At 34.5% G+C, this 24,197-nt stretch overlaps 4 protein-coding genes across 5 annotated transcripts; 2 read left to right on the top strand and 2 right to left on the bottom strand.

The window, feature by feature from the left end:
- Positions 1-3,135: 3,135 nt before the first annotated feature.
- On the bottom strand, positions 3,136-5,074 carry LOC111059688 (putative Dol-P-Glc:Glc(2)Man(9)GlcNAc(2)-PP-Dol alpha-1,2-glucosyltransferase). The gene has a single exon (XM_022347328.2). The coding sequence runs from the start codon at positions 4,677-4,679 to the stop codon at positions 3,279-3,281; it is 1,401 nt and encodes a 466-aa protein (XP_022203020.2). The 5' UTR covers positions 4,680-5,074; the 3' UTR covers positions 3,136-3,278.
- A 35-nt stretch (positions 5,075-5,109) lies between these two features.
- On the top strand, positions 5,110-9,924 carry LOC111057119. Of its 2 annotated transcripts, none has more exons than XM_039445511.1 (3): positions 5,110-5,854; positions 6,979-7,227; positions 9,076-9,924. In XM_039445511.1, the coding sequence occupies exons 1-3, from the start codon at positions 5,678-5,680 to the stop codon at positions 9,904-9,906; spliced, it is 1,257 nt and encodes a 418-aa protein (XP_039301445.1). In that variant the 5' UTR covers positions 5,110-5,677; the 3' UTR covers positions 9,907-9,924. The 2 variants fall into 2 exon arrangements, with proteins under 2 accessions (XP_039301445.1, XP_039301446.1); XM_039445512.1 differs by having other exon boundaries at positions 5,395-5,419.
- Positions 9,925-10,059: 135 nt separating this feature from the next.
- LOC120356562 lies at positions 10,060-12,805 on the bottom strand. Its single transcript, XM_039445513.1, has 2 exons — positions 12,556-12,805; positions 10,060-12,074 (listed from the first exon to the last, which is right to left on the bottom strand). The coding sequence occupies exons 1-2, from the start codon at positions 12,591-12,593 to the stop codon at positions 10,970-10,972; spliced, it is 1,143 nt and encodes a 380-aa protein (XP_039301447.1). The 5' UTR covers positions 12,594-12,805; the 3' UTR covers positions 10,060-10,969.
- Positions 12,806-18,420: 5,615 nt separating this feature from the next.
- Positions 18,421-23,822, top strand: LOC120356564. Its single transcript, XM_039445515.1, has 2 exons — positions 18,421-18,467; positions 23,222-23,822. The coding sequence occupies exons 1-2, from the start codon at positions 18,424-18,426 to the stop codon at positions 23,820-23,822; spliced, it is 645 nt and encodes a 214-aa protein (XP_039301449.1). The 5' UTR covers positions 18,421-18,423.
- Positions 23,823-24,197: the final 375 nt, after the last annotated feature.

Below are 24,197 nucleotides of genomic sequence, written 5' to 3'. Positions count from 1 at the left end.
CCCTAGATATGTTGATTTATTTGTGCTGTTTTGTGAATTGATTTGTGCCATTTTGGGTGGTGCAAGCGTGAAGCCAGCACTACCCACTTTCAAAGTCCAATATCATCTTTAAATTGACAGCACAAAATAAACTTTTTACAGCACAAAACAGCACTAATTCAGCACTAAAACCCTAGATATGTTGATTTATTTGTGCTGTTTTGTGAATTGATATGTACCATTTTGGATGGTGCAAGCATGAAGCCAGCCCTATCTACTTTCAAAGTACAATATCTTCTTTGAATTGATAACACAGAATAATCTTTTTAGAGCACAAAATAGCACAAATTGAGCACTAAAACCCTAGATATGTTTATAGATTTATTTGTGCTGTTTTGTGAATTGATTTGTGCCATTTTGGGTGGTGCAAGCGTAAAGCCAGCCAGAGACCTACCCACTTTCAAAGTCCAATATCTTCTTTAAATTGACAGCACAAAATAAACTTTTTACAGCACAAAACAGCACTAATTGAGCACTAAAACCCTAGATATGTTGATTTATTTGTGCTGTTTTATGAATTGATTTTAACCATTTTGGGTGGTGCAAGCATGAAGCCAGCCCTACCCACTTTCAAAGTTCAATATTATCGTCTTTGAATTGATACCACAAAATAAACTTCTTAGAGCACAAAATAGCACGAATTGAGCACTAAAACCCTAGATATGTTGATTTATTTGTGCTGTTTTGTGTATTGATTTGTGCCATTTTGGGTGGTGCAAGTGTGAAGCCAGCCCTACCCACTTTCAAAGTCCAATATTTTCTTCAAATTGACAGCACAAATTGAGCACTAAAATCCCAGATATGTTGATTTATTTGTGCTGTTTTGTGAATTGATTTGTGCCATTTTGGGTGGTGCAAGCGTGAAACCAGCCCTACCCACTTTCAAAGCCCAATATCTTCTTTAAATTTTAGCACAAATAAAAATTTCTGCAGCACAAAAATAGCACAAATCAAGCACTAAAACCCTAGATATGTCAATTCGTTTTTGCCGTTTCGGGTGGGGCCAGCCCGCCCACTTTCAAAGTTGAATATCTTCTTTAAATTGATAGCACAAATAAAAATTTTTGCAGCACAAATTGAGCACTAAAATCCTAGATGACAATTAATTTGTGCCGTTCTGGGTGGTGCTAGCGTGAAGCCAGCCCTACCCACTTTCAAAGTTCAATATCTTCTTTAAATCGACAGCAAAAAATAAACTTTTTACAGCACAAATTGACATATGGCCCCTATGACCCCACCTCCTCCCCTGGAGACAACACTGTTTGGAAATGAAGATTTTAGAATTCTACTAATAATATAGTAAGAAATAGTACGGTAGCTCACTATCAAGATGAACTAGTGGACATGAGGAATCTCCATTTCATTCATTTCCCCCAGCATTGAAGTATCAATATATATTATATTTTTTAATTGTTTTTCCATGGCATAATAGATCAGTTGAATTCAACTGAACAATAGAGTCGGTTATTTTAAAAACATATTTGTTTAAAATAAATTATCAAACTTTCGGGTTTTTAATAGTAGGCCTACCCACGTAACCCTTAAGCTGCGTTTACACCAAAGTTATTAACAGAATGTTAAAAACTTCATCTTTATAGATTCTATTAGATTGAACGGAACTTGAGAAACACATATGTTCATCATGTGTATGATGAGTTATGTTAGATCTAATAGAATCAATAAGGATTAAGTTATTAACATTTTGTTAATAACTTTAGTGTAAACGCAGCTTTAGTTTACTTTTTTTTATTTTGTGAATGTGTAAGTAAGAGCAAAAGTATTGTAATGACAGAGTAATACTGTACCTAATAAAAAGTATATTTTTTGAAATAGGTAGTTAAAGGGTAACCAATAAGGAAACTGGCTTCTCAGTAAGAATCACAAATATAGCATCTCAACACTCAATAATATTGTATGCCATTGTTGAGACCTAAATCATTATAGTCTAATCATTGTTAAGTTAGAAAGTGGAATGCTGTATTTGCTTTTGCTAAGCCATATCTCTCATTGATAACATTATTTTGCAGTTTAGCTTACAATAGTTGTCCAAAGTTATAAATATTCTCTAATGATCACTGTAGCCTACAGATTTTTCAAAAGTTAAAAAAAATCGAATACAAACAATAGGAAGTTTATTAGGTAGTGTATAAAATACAAATTGTTCAGTATCACAATCAAAATACTCTAAACTTTAGTACAGATCTATCAACATTGGAATCTAGGTATTTTACATTTTACAATAGCTATAACACACCCTAATAACTATTTGAACACTCTTCATTTTTATTTAAATTATTCAATTACGATAGCTAGTAATAAAGTAATATCCATTACCGTACATTGGAAGAAATATAACTATAAACATAATATTAAAAAAAAAGTACGAAAATACAAGAAAATGTCAATTATTCACTAGTACGTATTAATAATGAGTAGCTCTAATAGAAGTAGGTAGGAGTTAAGATCAGTCACTAGATGTTGATGTTAATGAAAAGACTAAACTTTAACAGAGCAATTTAATTGGTCAGATAAAAATTGTTTCACAATCAAGATTGACTTGAATACAATCAATTGACTTGCTATACAATTGTAAGTTTGGACTGAAATTAATACAAGTTATTCACGTTTGAAAGATGAGTAGACAAAAGTTACACACACATCAATGCTCCTTATCAAAAACATGGAAAAACCATAGCAAATTTTACAATAAAAAACAAAGTAGTTAGAAACAACTAAATATCATCTTATTGTGTATATTTTAATCAATCGATGAGAATATATAAAGGTTTCAACAAAGTATTTTTAACATATAGTAATTTTGTTTACCTTACACGAATTTAATTATGGAGTCTAATTATTTTTTTTCAATACATCAACATGCTGTTATGGAGCACATGATAGGATTAATATCAGTATCAGGAACACAATATAAGTTTTTATGAACGATGATGATTATAATTCTACCAACATTATATTCAATTAAATGTCACTGTATCAGAGCCTAATTTCTTTCAAATACGAATTAACATAAAATTTGGTATAACTCATCAAATTGTGTTCGACAAAAGATACCATGGTTACGCTTCCTACCTATCCTAGAAATTAATGAGACCATTTTCAAAACGAATTATTTTACTTATTAAAATTATATTGCAATAACTATTGCTTCAATAAATTAGACTAGTGAACACAATGCATCATGAACAAAGCATGTTAGCATATATTTATGAAAACTAATACTACCACATTATTCTTTGAGCATCTTTACTGTCGCTCCAATAAAAAGTTTTAGTCAAAAAAATGTATACTGTTATAAAGTTTATCACATTATAAAGTATAAATTCGCAAATCAATTGCCACCAACGAACATCTTTCAAGTGAAGTCTCAGAAATAAGTATGGTATTACAAAATATCGAACCTCAACAAGTTTTTGTGGAACTAAACAGAATGCCAGAAGAACATAAAAGCTGCACTTGTGAATAAAATTTAAATGAGCCAAATTGCAATTGATACAGTAGATACCAAATATATAAACAGGGCTTATAAGGTACCGGAATGGTATAGGATTTTCAAATAATTTTTTCCAAACGTAAAAAGTATAGTGTCTGTTGTCAGCCAGTAAGAATGGATGCACTAGTGTATTGAAATGAACAATGATAAGTATAGAAGCAACAAAGACAATAATTAATTTCCATTGTTTTTTGCATAAAAAGAGAAAAGGTTTTATTCTAGTGACACAAAAGGGCAGAGCAAAGCCAAGGTAAAAGAGAGAAAAATAGAAAATCTGAGGAATATGAACAGTAAAAGAATGATTTTCCTTATCACCAACAACAATCCCACCATTCAAAAACAGAAACACACAGAAACTAATCCCAACAAGCAAGTATCCTCCAAGTTGTTCAAATATCCCAAGAAAAACTAACCACTTATCTTTAATTTCAGGTATTGACATGAGAAAAATTTTTACATAATTTGAAGAGCTTTGTACTTTCTGTGTTAACTTAGTTTTCATTATATAAGGATTCAGGTACTGTATTAGACCATCGATAGCAATGAGAAAGATCCATACAATATTTGTTTGTCTAGTACCAACAGAAATAAATCCAGTTACTGCTGCAGTATTATACAATTTACCATAATGTAATGACATAGTCAGCAAAATAAGAAACACTGAAATAACATCAGTGTAGTACAAAAATGATAAAAAGTATAGAACAGGAAAACACGCCATGTTCAGACCACATAGTAATGCTTTTGAACTGTTCTTAACTGATTCAATATGGTTAATACTTTTGATCAATTTATAGAATAAATAGAAATTGATAAGGCATGCAACTAGATTAGTTAACCTCAATCCATAGACGCTACAAACGTTGTCCATAAAACTTGCCAAAGGTTTAAGAGCCCCAACAGAGATTAAATATACTCCAGGCAAAGTCGTAATTTTAGCATCCCATTCGTTGAAAGTTCCATTACAGAATTTTTGAGCTTGAGGTACATGGAATATTTCATCGATAAAAGGTTTTGGTTGTGCTTCATAAACGTAATTGAACACTATCACACTTGTAATCATGTACAAAGAAAAGCAAGTTCCTAATTTTAAACTGTGCACATAATAATTGTATCCGTAAAACATCATTATTGTAGCCAATGTTTAAAATAATATTTGATGAGAAATTTCAAGTTATACACAACATAAAATTTAAAAAAAAATCGGTGTTTTTACTTTTTACGGCGTTTTGGCGTGGGTGCCAACCAACAGACCCAATTTATTTTTCACCCAATCTACAATTTCACCCAATATTTTGGAATCCGTGAAACCACTTCACCAACATAAAACTAGGGCACTGTAAAAACCCGTCTTTACGTGAAACCACTTCAAAAGACGTGAAACCCAAAGACTTCACCCAAACGACACTTCATCCAAAAGCCTTTATACCCAGACACCAACTCACCCTATACGACCAATTAATCGACCAAACTGTGCTGTACTCTAGTAGCTCTAGTAGCTTACTTCATGGAGTAACAGACTGAAATCCATCACTTTGAAAGGGACCGCAGAATGGGCGATGTAAGTGTGACGTCACCCGTTGTCAAGGAGATAGTTTGGACTCTAAACAAACCGTTGCTAAGGAAAATGGTAGTCCATTTCTTATGGGTCTAAAACATCACCTTACATTTACAACTATATCAATAAAATAATTAATTTCTAAGAGTTGGGAATATTTTTTCCAAGCTCTAGACATCCAAAACAATAAATTTCAGCATTCCTTCAGATCTGTCATTCGAATTAAAGTTGACAGCCAAAGCCGGAAGTCTCGAAACTAGTGCGTGGATGCATAGTAGGCCTACCGTACCACAGGCCATATGCTACTGATGGTAGGCTATCTTGAAGAGTTTGGATTGTTTTTAAAAACTTAATCAGATTGTAGTTATTTTCAAATTTATATTCGGTTCTTTATTGTTTAGTGTGACTAGAAGTAGGTAGTAGTAAGTTAGAAGTAGGTACCGTATACGGTTTTTAGGTAGCCTAATATTAATTTATAGTTTTAAAAAAAGCTCAAATAGTATATAGGTTAGGTGTTTTGGTATAGTTACTCAATAATAAGTTAGGTGTTCAGTTTACTGGAGTCCGTAATGGTTTTTGAATTAGTTGAAATATCAACATATTTTAGGGATGAACCCAACAGTATAAAAAGGGGTGAAGATGCTGTGACCACCAATCATATTGTAAGCATCAAATATGATGGTGATTACAATCACTTGGAAGGGAAGGTACAAGCCAGTATGCGCAACAAAACATACAATGTGAAGGTATGTATATTATGTGCTACATTCACTATACAAATTATTTTATATTACCAATTCATGGGAATAAATTATAGTTCAATATGTACCGGTATATGCAATAGAAATTGTAAGTTGACCCTTTTTTGCAATGTTGCGTTCTAAAGTAAGAATAATAATAATAATAATTTCTCTGGATGTTGGACAACATCCAGAGGAGTTTATTCATAAATTCATACATACATTACATTATATTACATATTTTTTAATATAACAATATTCAGGGTTTAGAAAATGATACCTCACTATATATACTAATATATGTGTCGAGGTTATCATCAAATTAATACTAATTCATGCTACAACAGATAATACAAAAATTCCAAAAAATCTAAAACTATATCTATTACCCTAAGCATCACCTAGTACAAAGATACTAAACCGAGGTACTATTTTCTACCTATAAATTACCTTATTTAAAAAGAATACTACTTAAATCTAAATCCTACTTACTATTAGTTCCTCACTACTTTGTATCCCAATACTGAATAACCAGTGTCTAATTTTTCTTTTGAAGCTATTGAAATTTTCCTCTCCTTTTATTTCGAATGGTATTCTATTAGATATTGTAGGCCCTAAATATCCTATTGATATTTGCCCAAATGCTGTATTCATCCAAATTCAAAGGAATGAAACTTAACTTTTGAGTTTAAGCCACCAGCTGATTAAATTTAATTTAGCTGTGACTGTGCAAACGGCTCTAACATCTATGTTAAACCTGAAACTATAACCACCAGCTGCCACTGATGGGCAATATTCAAAATAATTGTTTAGTCATGGGAGTAACAATAATTATTATTAGTATCAGTTTTTATTATTATTACAATTTTCCTGGTGTGTATATGATGAATTTAATATCCTATGAATAAAATGCAAATTATGAATGCCATAATTTATTTTAGTCATACCATTCCAATAATTTTCTAGATTTATATAGTTTGAGATTAGAAAAGTTTTGATTCTCATAAGCTATGCAAATAACAAGTAAATTTATAAGTAAGCTATTTAGGCAGGGACAGAAAAAGTAGTAGTTAAGGACATATTGCTCTTTGCAGTAAGGGTTAAAAATAATATTTTGTTCTACTTTTCAGATTGATTGTGATGCTGAAAAGAGAGTGCAGAATGCAGAGTGCTCATGCCCTAGAGGCAAATTTAAATGCCACCACATCGCCGCATTAATGATTTATGCCAATAAAAACATTTCGGCAACAAGCGGGCATTGCCAGTGGATTAGGGTGAGGCCTACTGAGGGAGACAGGCCCATTAGAGTAGAGGAACTGTTCCCGCCAAAGGAATTCCAGCCATTTGACGAGCCACTCAGAGAAGAGGCAATACAAAGGGTAAATCTACAATAATTGCAAGACAACTTATTAATTATACAAAACATAATACAGTGACACTTGGTTATAACGTCATTTAAGGGACCGAGCATTAATTGACGCTATATCGGAGTGACACTAGGCTATAGAATAGGTTTCAAAATCATAATAATAATCTTAATTTCAAACCGAGGCAAAATAAAAATTTTTGGACGAGCGTCAGCAAGTTCTCACTTTTGACTTACTGAAGGCCAAAGTCGTTGTCCGTCTATTTGTATGTTCTAAAATATTACTATCATTTTTCAGAATAATATAAAAATAACATTGAAAGTGCATAAGAAAAAATTGTTATGATTGGTTTATCATTTAGTCAGCAGAAGAATTCATTGCATGCAATTACTACAGTTTTTCCATTCATTCATAACATAATCTGAGGCTATTTGGAAGCTATCACACGCGCTGACACATGATTTCAGCTGGTTAATAATAATACAACATAATTCACAACTTTTACATCAACAAAATGATACGGGTTTATATATATATCAAAATGTGCGGTTTTCGCCATTCATTTACTCTTAGAATTCTGTATCGAAATCATGTATTACATGACCACCTTTTCATTCAAAAAATGAATTTGGATTCATATGAGGGTCAAAGATGTTGAAGCGACAGAGTAATATTATTTGAAAAGATTTATTCATTTCAATCCTTCATTTTTTTCATTTCAAATAGGATCCCCAATGAAACCTGCTCTGTTAAATTATTCTTGTAAGAGAAATATTTAGCTATTCTCATATTTTTTATCAAAAGTTGCGGGTTTCAAAGATTGCAATACAACAGTTCTTGATCGAGTTCTTCAACCCAAGGCGTCACTAGTTAGAATACTTTATCAAAAACATAGTTTTTATATGGAAAACACACTTCCAATAAAGGTTATTCTGAAAGGTTTTATAATTTTCTGATGATAAGTCGGAGGTTTTTACAATCAATATTGTAAGCAAGTTGTGGAACGGCAGGAAAGCCTCCACCAAATATGTAAGCAACGATGTGCCTACACCAAATATGTAAGGGGAAAAAACTATGATAACAAGAAAAGAACAATGTAACTAGAACTTTAATTAATGATTCTTTAACATATATATACATTTGAACAAAACTAGATTAATTTGATTATAAAACAATATTTGATATGAATTAATGGGGAAAACACTCACTTGCTGCTAATGATGATTCAATGTTTGTGGCTATGAAAATTTAAGAACAATGATTCAGTAGTCACCCACCTTTTTGAAATAGCTTCCCACTTTGGCATCCACTGGTATTTCGCGACTTTAGTATTTTAAAAGAACAAATATTAACTGAACCAATGAATAGGCTCAGAACCCGTCTCCCTTAACAATACAATTATTTTTATACTGCCCGATCTGTGACAGAATAACTGTACTATTAAACGAACCGAAATCTAGCCTTTTTCACTGGATCAGCCGGACTTAACTTTCAGTCCTATCGAACGAGCTCACACACTGACCAAAAGTTAAATTTTGGGTATTAAATATAAACTCAGTCAATGCCAAACATAAAAGCCATTTCAAGTACATATTTTTATGTCGCACAAGCGGCACGTTTGTTATTAAAAACAAAAGAGAAGCTACATTAATTTTTGACAACAAATGAAATAAACAATCTTTCTGTCGATGACAAAAATTGTTCAAAGACAAAACACTGTTCATTAAACTTTTCCAATTTAAAACTCTAAAATCCTGATCAATATGAGACAAATATATGATTCATATATATGTCCCATATGACCAGGTGACAATATGTAACACAGTATAGTGATGTTGTAAGTATGAATTTGTTTTTCAGTTACAGGAGAAGCTGAACAAGAGTAACTTCAATGTCGGATTCACATGGCTACTATCCAAAGAACCGGAGCCTACTGCAGTCGCCGAAATACCGACTATTGAGTCGATCATATTCTCTAGGGAATTCGCGGCTGCAGTAGATAAAAAATCATTTTTGAAAGCTGCTTCAGCTATTGAGCAGGAGGTTATTAAAAACGTTGCCGAAATTACTGTCGGTCAAAGCAAAAATCCATTGTGGTTTGTTGCAAGGAAATATCGCTTGACTGCCAGTAATTTCGGCAAGGTTTTGTCTGCTTGCAGACGTGGGAGATTCCCTCCTTCACTTTTTAATAATCTGCATGGTGCATACGATTTGTCCAGCGTGAGAAGCCTGCAGTGGGGCAGGGACAATGAGGAAACTGCTGTACAAATCTTCGAAAAAGAGAAAGGTGTGAAGGTGAAGAAGACAGGAATTTGGCTCCATGAGTCAGGCCTTTTAGGGGCCAGTCCTGATGGCATGATTCCAGACGAAAATGCCATCGTGGAGGTGAAATGCCCATACACCTTCAGAAAAGCAAAGAACATCGAGGAGGCCATAAGGGCGAGTAAAAACTTTATCATCAAAATTGTAGAAGACAGTTGGGTGGTCGACACTGACCATGATTATTACCACCAAATTCAGGGTCAGCTGCACATCACAGGAGCAGAGATATGCCACTTGGTAGTGTGGATACCAGACAGCTGTCTGATTGTGCCATTCGAGCGTGATCGTGAATGGGCCTCAAATATAGAGGTACTTCAAAAATTCTATGTTAATCAATATCTGAGTTCCATAGATTTGGCATCAGAATAAACTATTAAGTTTTTTCTACATATTGTGCTATATTTTTTGCTACACCCCATAAACACCATTAGATTATCTTTTTCCAGTAGGACTACTCTTGAATAGAAATAAAAAATGAAAATCTAAGTACCCTTTTTGAAATTGTTTATTTATGACTTGTCTCAGCCATAATCCACTATCAAGTAAATGAAAAAATATTATTGATAATGGTATCATGGCCGAAACATGTTGTAAATAAACAATTTAAAAAAGGGTTCTTATATTATTATTTTTTACATCATTAGATACTTGGATTCAAGTTACAAACAAGAACACTAGTCTGTATAGTCTGTAAAGCAATATAATCAAAAATTTAATACATTTTACTTTTCAGCAAACAAAAGTTCAAGCAAAAACATAGCTTCTGTGAAATTTATACAATTATGTATTTACAACTATATTCTAGATATAATTTTCAAATTAAAAAAAAAAACACATTTTTAATAAATTACCTTTTACTTGAATACTACTTACTACTTAAATTTTTACTAAATTAAAAAAAACTACTTTACTATATATTAGTTAATAATTATATTTAAGGTATATTATTTAATAATTTATAAATTTATAGATACAATATCATATCATTTATAATATGATCCATAATATATGATTGGATCATTTGAAATTCTGTGGCCCATATTATCAATCATATTTAAAATGTCATTCAAGTCAAACATATCTATTGAGTTGTGAACGCACAGAGCTGTATATACTACTCATTGTGTAGACAACAATTTCGATAAAATTGAATTCTTCATGTATTGGCTTCTTAATTCCTTAAGACGTTACAGTTGAAATACTTATAAAATTTGATTGTTGATATGGATCATACGATACATTATGATAGTTGTTGCCAAAAGTTAGATGGTTTTCTAGCTGCAATCATGGATGATTTTTGTTCCTGATAAACAGCAGTGGCTGACAGTCAGTCATTGTTTTTCAGGCGCAACCAAAAATCAGCTTTGGTTGTGTCAACCAATACTTTTATAAATTCAAAACCTACAAAATGTATTACCTATCTACTTACAAGCTACTCAACATTTTCCCCACACTTATAAAAAACCTCCACTTCTTTAATCAGCGGGTACTGAAAGTTAGTAAGAGCCCCACATACTTGCCAGACCTTGGTGCTGAAAGGCATCAAAGTATGGGGAATATACTCCAAAATACTGTACCCCTTTATGCGCCCAATAGCTCGCTCTACATGAATTCTTGCCCTAGCAATGCTTCTAGTCCGAAGCGCCTGTTCAGAGGTGAACTGTGGCGTTTCCAAAAAGGGTGGGATATTCACGAGTACACCCTCTGGAACAATGTCACTTATTAAAAACCCCTTGTCAGCCAGTATAACATCGCCAGGCACTAAGTTTGACAATACCCCACAGTCCTGGGTTATTTTTTTATCGGAGGTGGACCCCCCATATAAGTCACTAATATAAGTCACAACTCCATTAGGAGCAACTCCCACAAGGCCCTTAAGGGTATACCTATGCTTGTAGTTGCTGTACATGCTCTGTTTTTTGGACATTTCAGCTGGAACTGCACAATACACTTCTGTGCAGTCTATTATTATGCGACAGGATGTAAAATTGCTAAAACAGTTTGGCAGACATGCCTTGTTTTTCATCAGTGAGGGGATTTTATTTTTCAACAACCCCACATAAATTGTCTGATGTAAGACATCAATCCATGTTGAAATAATATTTGATACAGAAGCCCTGCTTACTTGAAAGCGGAAAGCCAGTTCATTTTGAGGTACATTCTGCTTCAGTTTCATCAATGTCATTAATAGTTGATTACAATGATCAATTACTGTCACTGCCCAACCAGAGCAATATTTGAAATCTTGATCTGTGCAAATTTCCAAGACATATTCAAATACTTCTTTGTTGGGCAGCCCAGTGTGAAGTATGATTAAATCATCACTGTTTTTGATCATTTCAAAATTGAATCTTTGATTGACCGTTTTGTTTTTCTTCAACTCCTCAACTTCCCTCTTCAAAAAATAAATTTCAGCTTCTAGAATGACTTCATTGTTTGGCCTACTGGTTGATGGAGAATTTTCTTCAGCTTGCAGCGGTGGTGAGGGTGGTGGTGGTGCAGCATCCAATGCATCGACCTCTGCCTCTGTCCGTAACCTTCAATGAAACAACATTCAATAATTATTAAATAATAAATTAGTAAGAAAATAGGCAATTTATTAAAGCTATTATCTTGCACCTGTATAATCTTGTAAAGTGTTTTGGCATAAAAAAATGAATTGAAATAAAAAAAACATGATGGTGACCTATATGACTATTCACATAATGCTCTTAAAACAGTTTATCAGATAGTCTGAGTCTTACTGTATAGGTTTCCTGGGTTTTATCACAATTGGAGATACACATTTTTCATTGCTAACAGATATTTACATCTTTAGTAAGAGACTTGAGAAGCGGTTGGTCCCGAATGCCTAAAGAACAGTCGTCATCAGTCATCTCTCTGATTACAGGTCGAAGATTTCTTGGCACTCACTCGCTGGTCTCAACAACAGCTGATCATTGATAACAGTCATTCACCAAAAGCCAAAATTGTTGGCGCCAGTATCAATCAAATGTAGGCTACAGTAGGCACACTTACCGCTTCTTACGACTTGTTCCAGTTTCTGGAAAATCCATTACTTTCTTCTCATTTCTTGCAAAAATTGATGGACCATTCTCCTTCTTTCCATCTTTGAAATGGCAGCTGCAAACCACAGAATATAATGATGGCTCTCGATCTGCTCTCCTAAAACAAATAACATAATATCACATAAAACACAATAACATATATCTTTAGGGCTACTTGATTTATTATTTTCAACAAATACTATTATTTCTCCAAAAACCTGAAAATGGATTGAACATGTGAAAGAGTTAGGGGTTATTTTATTCAGGTTATATTTAATAATGTTTTATTAGGATAGGTTAGGTTTTTGCTTTAAAATTGCAATATGCTAGAAGGGGCTAGGGTCTAGGTAGAGTATGTTTTTTTGATGTTTCAAAGGTAAAGGATAGGTTAGGGGGTTAGGATTTTGCTTTGAACCAATGTTTGTGAATATGTTCATGAATGAACCACATGTTTGTGAATATGTTCATGTAATGAACCACATGTTTATGTTTTGTTCTGAAGATGATGAATGAATCTAAAGTATTAAATGTGAAAGGGTTTAAGGTTAGGTTTTATTTGGGTTATATTTAATAATGTGTTATTAGGATAGGTTAGGTTTTTGCTTTGAAATTGCAATATGCTAGAAGGGGCTAGGGTGCAGTTAGAGTTATGTTTTTTGATGTTTCACGTGTGAAGGATAGGTTAGGGGTTTAGGATTTCGCTTTGAAATCTAAATTATTAAATGAGAAGTGGTTAGAGGTTAGTGGTTAGGTTTTTTTTGGATAATTTATAATGCTCATAAGGTTAGGTTAGGTTTTTGCTTTAAAATTGCAATATGCTAGAAAGGGCTAGGTCCTGGTTGAGTTATGATTTGCTTTGAAATCTAAATTATTAAATGTGAAGGGGTTAGGGGTTAGTGGTTAGGTTTTTTTTGGATTATATTCAAAAATTTTCCATAAGGTTAGGTTAGGTTTTTGCTTTGAAATTGCAATATGCTGGAAAGGGCTAGGGTCCAGGTAGAATTATGCTTTTTGATATTTCAAAGGTGGAAAGATAGGTTGGGATTTTGCTTTGAAATTGCAATATGCTGGAAGGGATTAGAGGTTTTTCAAATAGTTATGTTCATTGATGTTTTAAATGTAAAAGGGGAGGTTGAGGGTTCGGTTTTGTTTTAAAATGACAATATGCTGACTTAGTTATAGTGTTTTTCAACATCAGTTAATAACAACTGTATATTTTATAATCATATTTTTTCAAAAGTACTCTTCCTTTTATTGAATAAAATGATAATATATTGATTATTATATTGAATTTAATGATAAATCATCATTGGATAATAATATCTTCATCAAATAGAATGACGATTGGCTCCAGTTACAGTGCTCGGTAACCATCATCACAAAGAACGTTACATTCAAAGATCTGACTGAATCACAGAGAAGAAGCAGAGCAGAGCAAGCCGATCATCTACTAGTAATATTGGATAATTGCCAAACGTGACTTGTTTTTATTTTGTTGAATGTGGATGTAGAATGACAATAGCGGAGCAAGGGGAGGAGGTGACAGAGTACTACAACTGTTGGTGGGGGATTTCTGAATTAGCGGGGAAGGCCTGTCGATGGTACTGATCTCTCGTAGCGAGTTGAAGAACTAACTGTTAGTCACCCACTTTACCCCCCTCCACACTGCTGGTCACCCATTTAGCGAAACATTAGATGAGTTCTCTGTCCTGTTCTCTGTGGACTGAATGGAACGGGAAAAACCCGTTGCTCACGCATGCGTGATACGGTGCTGTCTGAGACAGAGAGTGGTTTGTGGTAAAAACAATAAAACATTATAGGTTAGGAAAAATTCAATATTTTTCTATTTGATATTAAATCTCATAGATTTAAACTAAATTGTTTTTAGCTACCAACACTTATATTTTTTGTTTTTCATTGAAAAAAAATTAAGTTCGATATCTTCAAAAAAAGTTAAGATACAAATTACAAAATGTGCCGTAATTAGTAAACATTAGCTACAATGATATTATCCAAAGCTAATGCTACTTTTAAACACATTTTATTATAATATCAATGAATTTTCATTGAATAAATTCTTGAACAAAGTTTAATCATTGTTAAACTAACCAAGTCTGAACAAAGCTTACTGAGCCTATTGTTGTCATTTTAATTTTGTTTTAGGTTATAGTTATGACTCAAAAATCACAATGAATTATTTTTTCTTACCAAGTTGGTTACTATTTTTCAACTAGCTGCGCGCTTGTATTCTGTAAGTATTCTTTTAAATAAGCTTACCTCATGTTTTTGAAAATATAAATTATATTCTCTAATTTCATAATCATTTTTACAATACGGTAACGCAACTCTGCAATTACAAGGAAAGTTAGCATGTATCATTCTTTGTCATTTCATTCTTAATGAAGATATACCGTGTCAGCAAATGTGCAAATATCATGAAACATATGGAGAGCAAAATAATACCAGCCTACAAGTATCCTCTCTTTAACAAAGAGTGGAAGACTATATGAGCTAGACTTTCCCCCTCAAAGATGGCCCGCAAGACTTTCATCTGCATGCGCAGCTCTCGTCCAATATTCGCATCTCCACCCTAGAGAACCAGATCGGATACAGCAGGATGCACTAGGATAAAAGCGAAGTAGCATAAGTTAAGGAAGTGCATGGGAACACTACCTCTCAGTCTCAGTCTTCTCAATAGAAAGACTACCCTGCTCAGCCTACAGCCTCTCTATGACTGTTCCACGACAGCTTCCCGTCCAGGATCAGGCAAAACAGCCCATTTCTGAGGCCAAACACAATTGAACCAATTAGGTTAGAACTACATTTGTTAGATAGATTATTATTATTACAATTTAGTTGCGTAAAGCCACACATTTTGAGCAAGGCTCAAGTGGCATGCAACATGTCAAGTTGAGGATCGGGATCCTGAGAATGCGTTGCAGCACTCCTCTATTGTATAGGGACATATATCTACCAATGCCCTGGTTATCTTAGATAAAAACACTTTATAACCACCACACAACCTAATATCCTCTGGATTGCAATTATAAAACTTTAATCCTGAATAATACGGTCCTTTTTCAAGCAGAGAGTCTATGAATTGGGAGCTGGAACAAACATGCATTTCTACCTCGAGTTCTGTATCCATGATTAATTCGGTCGACATTGAAAATTTCTGAATTTATGAACACAAAAGAAACCACTTCCAAGAAATATATAGCTGGAACAGAAAGAAGCTGGAGTCTCCTGAGTATAGGTTACAGAAGAAGAAGGACTCAATCCCTCAAGAACCCGAAGTGCTTTTTTCTGCATTTTGAAGCATGTGTTCAAATAGTTCCTTCCTGACCCCAAAATAGAATACTAAACCTAATCAATGATACGAAATATCCATGATAGACCCTTAGAGCTGTCGTAATATTTGAATTTGCCTTTACAGTTCTCAGAGCGAAGAGAGCATGATATAGTCTTTTTTGGAGCTTTTCCATGTGGCTATCCCACTTCAAGTTCCCCTGCAGTTCCACCCCTAAAAATTTGTTTTTTTCAGAAGCAGGATAGTCCCATCCCACTACCAGTGGATCATTATCATTCCCTCTTGCAGAAAACTTCACAACATTGGTTTTACTCATATTTAACTTTGATGAATTATCTTTGAACCACCTGTTGATCTGTTGTACAGAAATCTTAGCTTTCTCCATGACTTCCTCATTATTGTCACCTTTAACCAAGATTGTTGTGTCATCAGCATATAATATCATTTACCATCCACATGTAGGGCAAGTCATTGATAAAGATATTAAACAAAGTAGGCCCAAGTATGGATCCCTGAGGCACTCCTCGCCCATTCTGCTGCCATGTAGAAAATACCTGAAAGCCCTCACAATCATTCTTTACAGCTTGATATCTCCTCTCAAGGTAGGATCTAAAAAATGTCTCTGCACAACCACCAAATCCATAAAACCTCAACTTATCCAAAAGGAGACCGTGGTCAACCATCTCGAAAGCCCTGGATAAGTCACAGAAGACTCCCACAGCCCTCTGCGATCCATCCAGAGCACTCAACAAATCGGTCACAACATCGAAGGCAGCAGACTTAGTCGACGCTCCTCTTCTAAAACCATATTGCCTATTATAGAAAATGTTTTCATCCACCAAGTAAGCGGACATCTGCTGGAATACTACTCTTTCAAAAATCTTGGAAAAAGTCGACAACAATGCAATGGGACGATAGTTTTTGACATTTTTCTACTTTCCTTTTTATGGATGGGTTTAATGACTGCAAATTTTAGCTTTTGTGGGAATACACCTTCCTTCAGACACAAATTGATGATGTAGGTGAAAGGTTGTAGTATAGTGGGACATACTCGCTTTACCACCTTGGAAGAAATCTCATCCCATCCACACGAGCCAGTATTTTTTAGACCTAAGACAGCCCTTTTTACCTCACTCTCACTAACAGCTTTAAATCTGAACAAGCCGTGTTGCCTACCAATTTTCTCGAGATATTGCTTCCCACTACTTGACCTAGTAGTGCTCAACCCTTCAGTACTACACTCCAAAAAGTAATCATTGAGAAAAGATGCTACTTTTACCGGATCGGAGATCACATCATCGCCATTGGACAATTCAATCTTTTGCTCATTGCAATTTGACAGGCCTAATTCTTTCCTGACGACAGTCCATGCTCCTCTGTTAAAGCTCCTTGGATAGAGCACTCCTTGAGGTTTTGTTTAACGACAATTTTCATTTGTTTCAGTTTAGAAATGCCCCCTCTCTTGACTGTGGAAGAACGAGCCAAAATAGCAGCTCGTTATAAGGTTTGGAAATCTGTGTTGCGAGTACAAAGGTGGTGTAGGCCTGAACGAGGGATCTATGCAATACTGGATGCAAAAACTGTTGAAAATTGCCATTCCAAATTACTAACAACAGGGAGTGTCGCAGATGCAAGATAATCAGGAAGACCATCAACGTCAAGGACAGCAGGGAGTGTTGACAGAGTTCGTGAAATGTTCATGAGGAGCCCTAAGAAATCATTGCGTCAAGGAACACGTGAAAGTGGTCTTTCACGTTACTCTGTTGCAACGATTCTTAAGAAAGATCTCAGTTTTAAACCATGGAAGCTATGAGATCCTTGATGCAGTGATTTCCTAGGGCTTCTCACGAACTTTGTCAACATTCCCTGCTGTCCTTGACGTTGATGGTCTTCCTGATCGTCTTGCATCTGCGACACTCCCTGTTGTTAGTAATTTGGAATGGCAATTTTCAACAGTTTTTGCATCCAGTGTTGCATGGATCCCTCGTTCAGCCCTCCATCAACTTTGTACTCGCACCACAGATCCCCAGACCTTATAACGAGCTGCTATTTTGGCTCGTTCTTCCACAGTCAAGAGAGGGCGCATTTCTAAACTGAAACAAATGAAATTGGTATTGAACAAAACCTCAAGGAGTGCTCTCTATCTAACAAATGTTGTTCTAACTTAATTGGTTCATTAATAAAGAAATAATAGCTGTATAAAAATGGGAATGACTTATCAGACGCCTTGTAGAGTATTTACTTTAAATTGTGTCTATTATTATATTTTAAGGTCAAGTCGGGCTGACATCATGTCCGTTCATTAATCCTCAAACTCTCTAAGGATTTATTTTTTCATTCACAATCAATTGTTGTTTATATTTGAATTGAAAAATACATTTTACAGGGAATAATACGGGCAAGGCGTGAAGATGGCTGAAAAATTGGACTTGGCAGTTGGTGACTCTGTTGATTTAAACTGTGATGACGAGCCCGTCGCAAGTTGTGAGCGGTAGGGTTGCGGGCTCGGAGCAATCAAAAAGCAAAAACATGAAACATATTGCGCTTTGGGGCGAAACGGAATCTACGGAACCGTAAGTTGACAAAGCTGTTTATTTAGTATAGTAATAGTTTACTATAGTGAGGTCCATGTTATAATGGCAGTGTTTGATTAGCAATGGTATTGCTATCCTTGTCTATCATTCAACAAAGCGGATAGCGCTATCTCTTTCTTGCTTCACTCTGTTGCCAGATCGTCTTTAACAATGTAGAATTGATTATTAATTGACAAAATTGTTTCATCACAATTATGAAAATGTATTATGAAATTATTGAAAATATAATTTCTTGCTTGATAAAATATATATATGATTATTTTACACGAGATTGAACAGTTGATATTACATCAATAAACCTGTATCAGCTACAGTCTATAGAAGGCATTGACAAAACAGAGGTTCGGCAACATTGTTCTCCTATCTTTTTCCATTGCCATTATAACGTGGACCTTACTATACTGTGTAAGTATTTAACATTTGTACTTCTCCACTACGAGGCTCCTCACAATCCAAGCCATACGCTAATAAAATTATAAATAATATTCACAAGGTGCAATGCCCGATCGAAATACTGTACTCCGATGGGCTGCAGCGTTTAGGAGTACCAGTTCTGTGATGAAAAAGATTCCACCTGGTCTTTCCAGTTCAGTTCGTACTCCTGAAAATGTAGACCGAGTCAGTGTCGTCGAGTCGATTGTCTAGGACTAGTAACAACTGCCGTTCTGACTCGGACTACACTTTCCCGGGGATTGGGAAGACCAGGTGGTTTTTTTTTCATCACAGAACTAGTACTCCTAAACGCTGCAACCCATCGGAGTACATTATTCCGATTGGGCATTGCACCACGACGCCCAACTCTAAAATATTGACGGAAAAGCGTTGCACTGTGACTACAGATTCATTGTTTCTAAAAAAAACTGCTTAACAGCGAACATACGATGTTGTACGTTCCAACGCTCATAGCAACTGAGATGGCATAGTATGGGTCGTCTGCCAACATTCGTTCCAGGGCACCCGTTGACGAGTACTGGCTTTTCGAAAAACATGCGTTTCCTCTGCTCAACCCTGTATACTAGTAGTTCTGTGAACAGTAGACCTCACGCAGTATTCTCATCCACAAGTACCTGATTGAACTATAGACCTTATGGAAATACAGCAATACTGGCTTCTCCACACATCTGTGTAATCACTTGTCAGCTGATTTATGATGAATAATTCTATAGTCTGATTTTTACTCTATTGGCGTATGAAGGAGGCTCCTTTTTCCTTTTATATTATCCTTGAAATGCAAAATTTCCAAAAACCTTGTATATACGTCGACGCGCAATTACAAAAGGAACATACCTGCAATTTTCATGAAATTCTATTACCGCGTTTCGCCGTAAATGCGCAACATATAAACATATAAACATTTGAACATTCAAACATTAAGAGAAATGCCAAACCGTCGACTTGAATCTTAGACCTCACTTCGCTCGGTCAATTACTTAGGGGCGTTTGCACAGTCAAAGCTCAAACTGAATTTAATCAGCTGGTGGCTCAAACTCAAAATATACTACATTATAACGAATGTAGTTTTATATGGATTCAATCCAGTTTAAAATGAAATAATTTAGTTTAACCTGGCACTCTGCAAACGGCACTTAACCTCAATCTCAAACAGATGGAAATTATTGAGAAAATGCATTTATTCAAGTAAGAAATTTAAAATTAAGAAATTTCTTTTTCGCCCCACTTGGATGTAATGAGCTGGTTTAAGTGCGTCATATGGAGGCCGAAAGTGATTGTTTTCTGGCCAGGCCGGTTAAATTTTTACTGCCCTAGGGCTGTAAAATAACCTTGAAGTCAGCTGATTCTGATTTGATGTGAACGTGTTTACAAAATAGTTTATGAAACGGAATAAGTTTATGCTTCTAGAATTGAATAAGTATTTGGGCATAAGATACTATCATTTTATTTGGATGAATGAATACAAATGAGATATTATAAACTATTCAAATTCAATTTTCAGAGTATAATAGCATCTAACCTCAAACCTCCTAGTACTGCGCGTTTATCACAGAACATGTGGATAACGAACATTTTATGCTTTTAGAATTCAATAAGTATTCTGCATAATATACTATCATTCTATTTGGATGAATAAAATCAGATAAGATATTATATTATTTAAACTATTCAATAATTCGATTTTCAGAGTAGGATAGAACTTCTAACCTAAACTTCCATTGACATTCAGATGGCCAATTTCAAGTGTGCTAAAACAGCTGATCAAAAACTTTTCATTATTTGTGTTTATCATTCAATAATTAAAACATTTATAATAATATAATCTTATTGTCATTTGGAAGAATAAAAAGTTTAAACTCAACCTCTTACATAATTGAACATAATCTTTTAGGTTATTTAGACAAATCAGAATAAAAAATAAAAATACTTGGACAATTTCCTGATATTCAGATTACCTCAGATTTGCTAGAGCTATGACCTTCCACTTTTGCTTTCGGAAGTGCTTATAATAGACAATAAATTATTTTCATATATATATTGTTTATTTTTCTGTGTGGCGAAAAATAACGTTCTCACCATGGGCAAAAATGTTTTTCCGGCTCTCAATCTTTTCTAGTCCTCGGCCTACGGCCTCGGACTTGAAAACCGATTTCGAGCCAGAAAAGTCTCATTTTCGGCCCTAGGTGCGAAATATACTATTTCCTACAGTTACGTTGAAAAGTGGCCATTGCTGCACTGATTACAGAACGCAAAGAATCACTTTTCCGCTCTAGTGCGGGAATAGTATATTTCGCACCTAGGGCCGAAAATGAGATATTTCCAGCTCGAAATCGGTTTTTAAGTCCGAGGCCGTAGGCCGAGGACTAGAAAAGATTGAGAGCCGGAAATACATTTTTGCCCATGGTGCGAACGCTATTTTTCGCCACTCCAAAAAAAAACTTCCCAATATATAAGAAATTAAAAAATAAATAAAATTCAAACAGCCTATTTTGATAGTTTGAATCTTGGTTATGACAACTTTCACTGTCAATTAATTTCAATATTACTAATTAATGATTTACAATAGTGACAATATTTTTATACTATTAATATTTCGAATAATTGTTTGAATTTTTATAGCTCGCGCTTTGCGCCTGGTGCAATATCTCATGGATAGATGATGAATAGAATTTTCATTACTATTGTGAAATAATGTGATTAAAAAATTAATATATTGCATATTTCACAGTTTTGTCTCAAAATATATCTAAAAAATTGATTGAAATTTAAATTACGGTAACTAATATAAAAAATAGCTAATAAAAGTCGAATTCATCGACAAAAAAATGTCACTGACCGAGGTTCGAACCTAGATCATGTTTGTAATTCACTGAGCTTAGTTAGAGCTTTTGAGTACACGCCTTTACACTCTCGGCCATTGCTCCTTTTGATCGAACTGGCCTGTAAGTCAGGTAACGTATGTAGGCTACTATATAGTGTAGCCTATAGCGGCAAACTTTAAGCCGGTTTGCCGGCATTTTCACAACAAAATATTGCTCTGAAAATAGTTAAATCATAGAGAAAACATTCGAAGATTCAATCTTGAGTGGGCCTAATGTTTTCTCTATATGGTTTGATATTGAAGAAAAATTATCTAAAAGTTTTAATAATGAATTACGGAAAAATTACTAGGAATTTTTTAGTCAAGGCTGAGTTTCACCAGTAGGTTACCTTAAACTTTAGATCTCTGCTGTATTTTCCTATTATTATTGTTGATTGTATTGCATTAAGAAGTGGAATTCGATAATAAAAAAGAAACAATTATTACTCTACCTCACTTTTAAATATCGATACAATTATTGTACTTTGATTTCAAATTCGATTCTTCACTTTTAAAGACTTGCGATACGTACCTTTCTGACAATGGACAATGTAGCCAACATTATATTGTTGAGGCTATGGATATATCATCGTATTCTATTGTTTGATATCAAAAACACAATAATAAATATTAAATTATGAAACAGTAATTTATAAAATATATTATTATAGACATAATACCGCTATTCACGATACATAATTATATAGATTATTACAGTCATTATGAGATTATCTCTCCATGATTTTTGTGAGATCGGACACGATCAGCTGTTATTCAAGGTCATTTTACAGCCCTAGGGCTGTAAAGTTTTACCGGCCTGGTCGGAAAACAATCACTTTCGGCCTCCATATGACGCACGTAAACCAGCTCATTACATCAAGTGTGGCGAAAAAATCTTTTCTGCACTCCAGATTTGCAACATGGCAACGCAAAATACTTAGTAGGTTATATGGAGCAACAGTGCAGCAAATCAAAATGAAGTTGGTAACAGTGACTGGGCTGCTATAGTGAGCAGAGGTGCAACGAAGCACAACGCGCTAATTATTATTCATTATATATTATAACCAAGGACAACGAGGACTTTAGGATTTTAGGATTAAGGTTTTTATCAATAATAAAATTACACAGAAAAACATTGATGGATTTCAGGCAATTTTACCCATAATTACCCACTTTTCATATTCAATGGTAACTGTAGGAAAAACTTAATGTGAAATACATGCGCAAAGTTCCTCTGCTGCACTCAAGAAACCATTCCGCCCTCGCCTACGGCTCGGGCGTAAACGTTTCTTTCGGTGCAGCAAACTGTCACTTTGCGCACTAGTTGCACAAATAACTATTCTGTTGTGTGTATAACGGTGTTGTATCTACCTACATTAGTTCTCAAGGATAATTTTAATGTTGTATCTTTTCTTGACAGGAAGGCTTTGAAGACAATGGATGTAGTTGCTTCTTTTCCTGAAGAAGTGACAGACATGGTTTTCTCCCATCTACAGTCAAATGATCTGGAAAATTGTTGCGGAGTTAGCCAGCTTTGGAGGAGGACAATCGAACGCTTTAAACAGAGACAACGTGCACGGCTGAAGTATAATTGGCAACATGGAAAATACTCTGTCAATTGTTCCCCAATCAGTATTGGGTTGAATATACAGATTGGCCTGAGGTTCAAGGAATACGAGTTTGAAGTAGTTCCTGTAAATGATCCTTGTGATCAGGTCTTCCCTGTAAATATGTATTTTAAGGACCCCGGGTGCTCAGGCGCAGAAGTTTTATCTATAATTAATATTGATTCAAACTCGAGAATTAAATTACATCAGTTACCTCGAACTTCTTCTGAGATGAGTGTTGTAATTGTCGTGGGGGACTCTATAGCTTGGTTGGAACCTTCAGCTGTGCTGAAACATTACAATGCCGAACTAGCATCAAATGGTTCAAAAGTGGAAACTTTTGGAAAACATGATGATTCTCGGACTGATGAGGATTTCGAAGGTGTAGAAAAATACAAGTCTGACAATGGATAGGAACCACATTGCGGTTGTTTCTAACGATAGGTTTGTAAAAGTTGGTGTAAAAAGTCACATAAAAAATAATTACGAGCGCTGTGTACAACCTAAGATTCTTATCTGATGGTTGTCTAATCATAGCATCTTATATAGGTGAACGATTAGAAAAGTCTGAAAAAATATATTGTACTGAGATTGAAATTCACAACTTGAAACATGATGCAAACAATACTCTTCAACATACTTTTAATCTAGATGGCATTGTTGAAAGTACACATTCAAAAGAGCGATTTCATATTTATTGTTTTTAGTTTGCACAACCATAAAATCCAAGTACGCGATAAAAAGAATTTTTCCATAATCTATTCTTACGATTATAATTTATCACTAAAA

Source organism: Nilaparvata lugens, unplaced genomic scaffold (genome assembly GCF_014356525.2).
Source record: "Nilaparvata lugens isolate BPH unplaced genomic scaffold, ASM1435652v1 scaffold711_1_2, whole genome shotgun sequence".
Classification (NCBI taxonomy): domain Eukaryota; kingdom Metazoa; phylum Arthropoda; class Insecta; order Hemiptera; family Delphacidae; genus Nilaparvata; species Nilaparvata lugens.
Note: the sequence above shows the minus strand (reverse complement) of the source record. Positions and strands in the feature narration are given on the sequence as shown.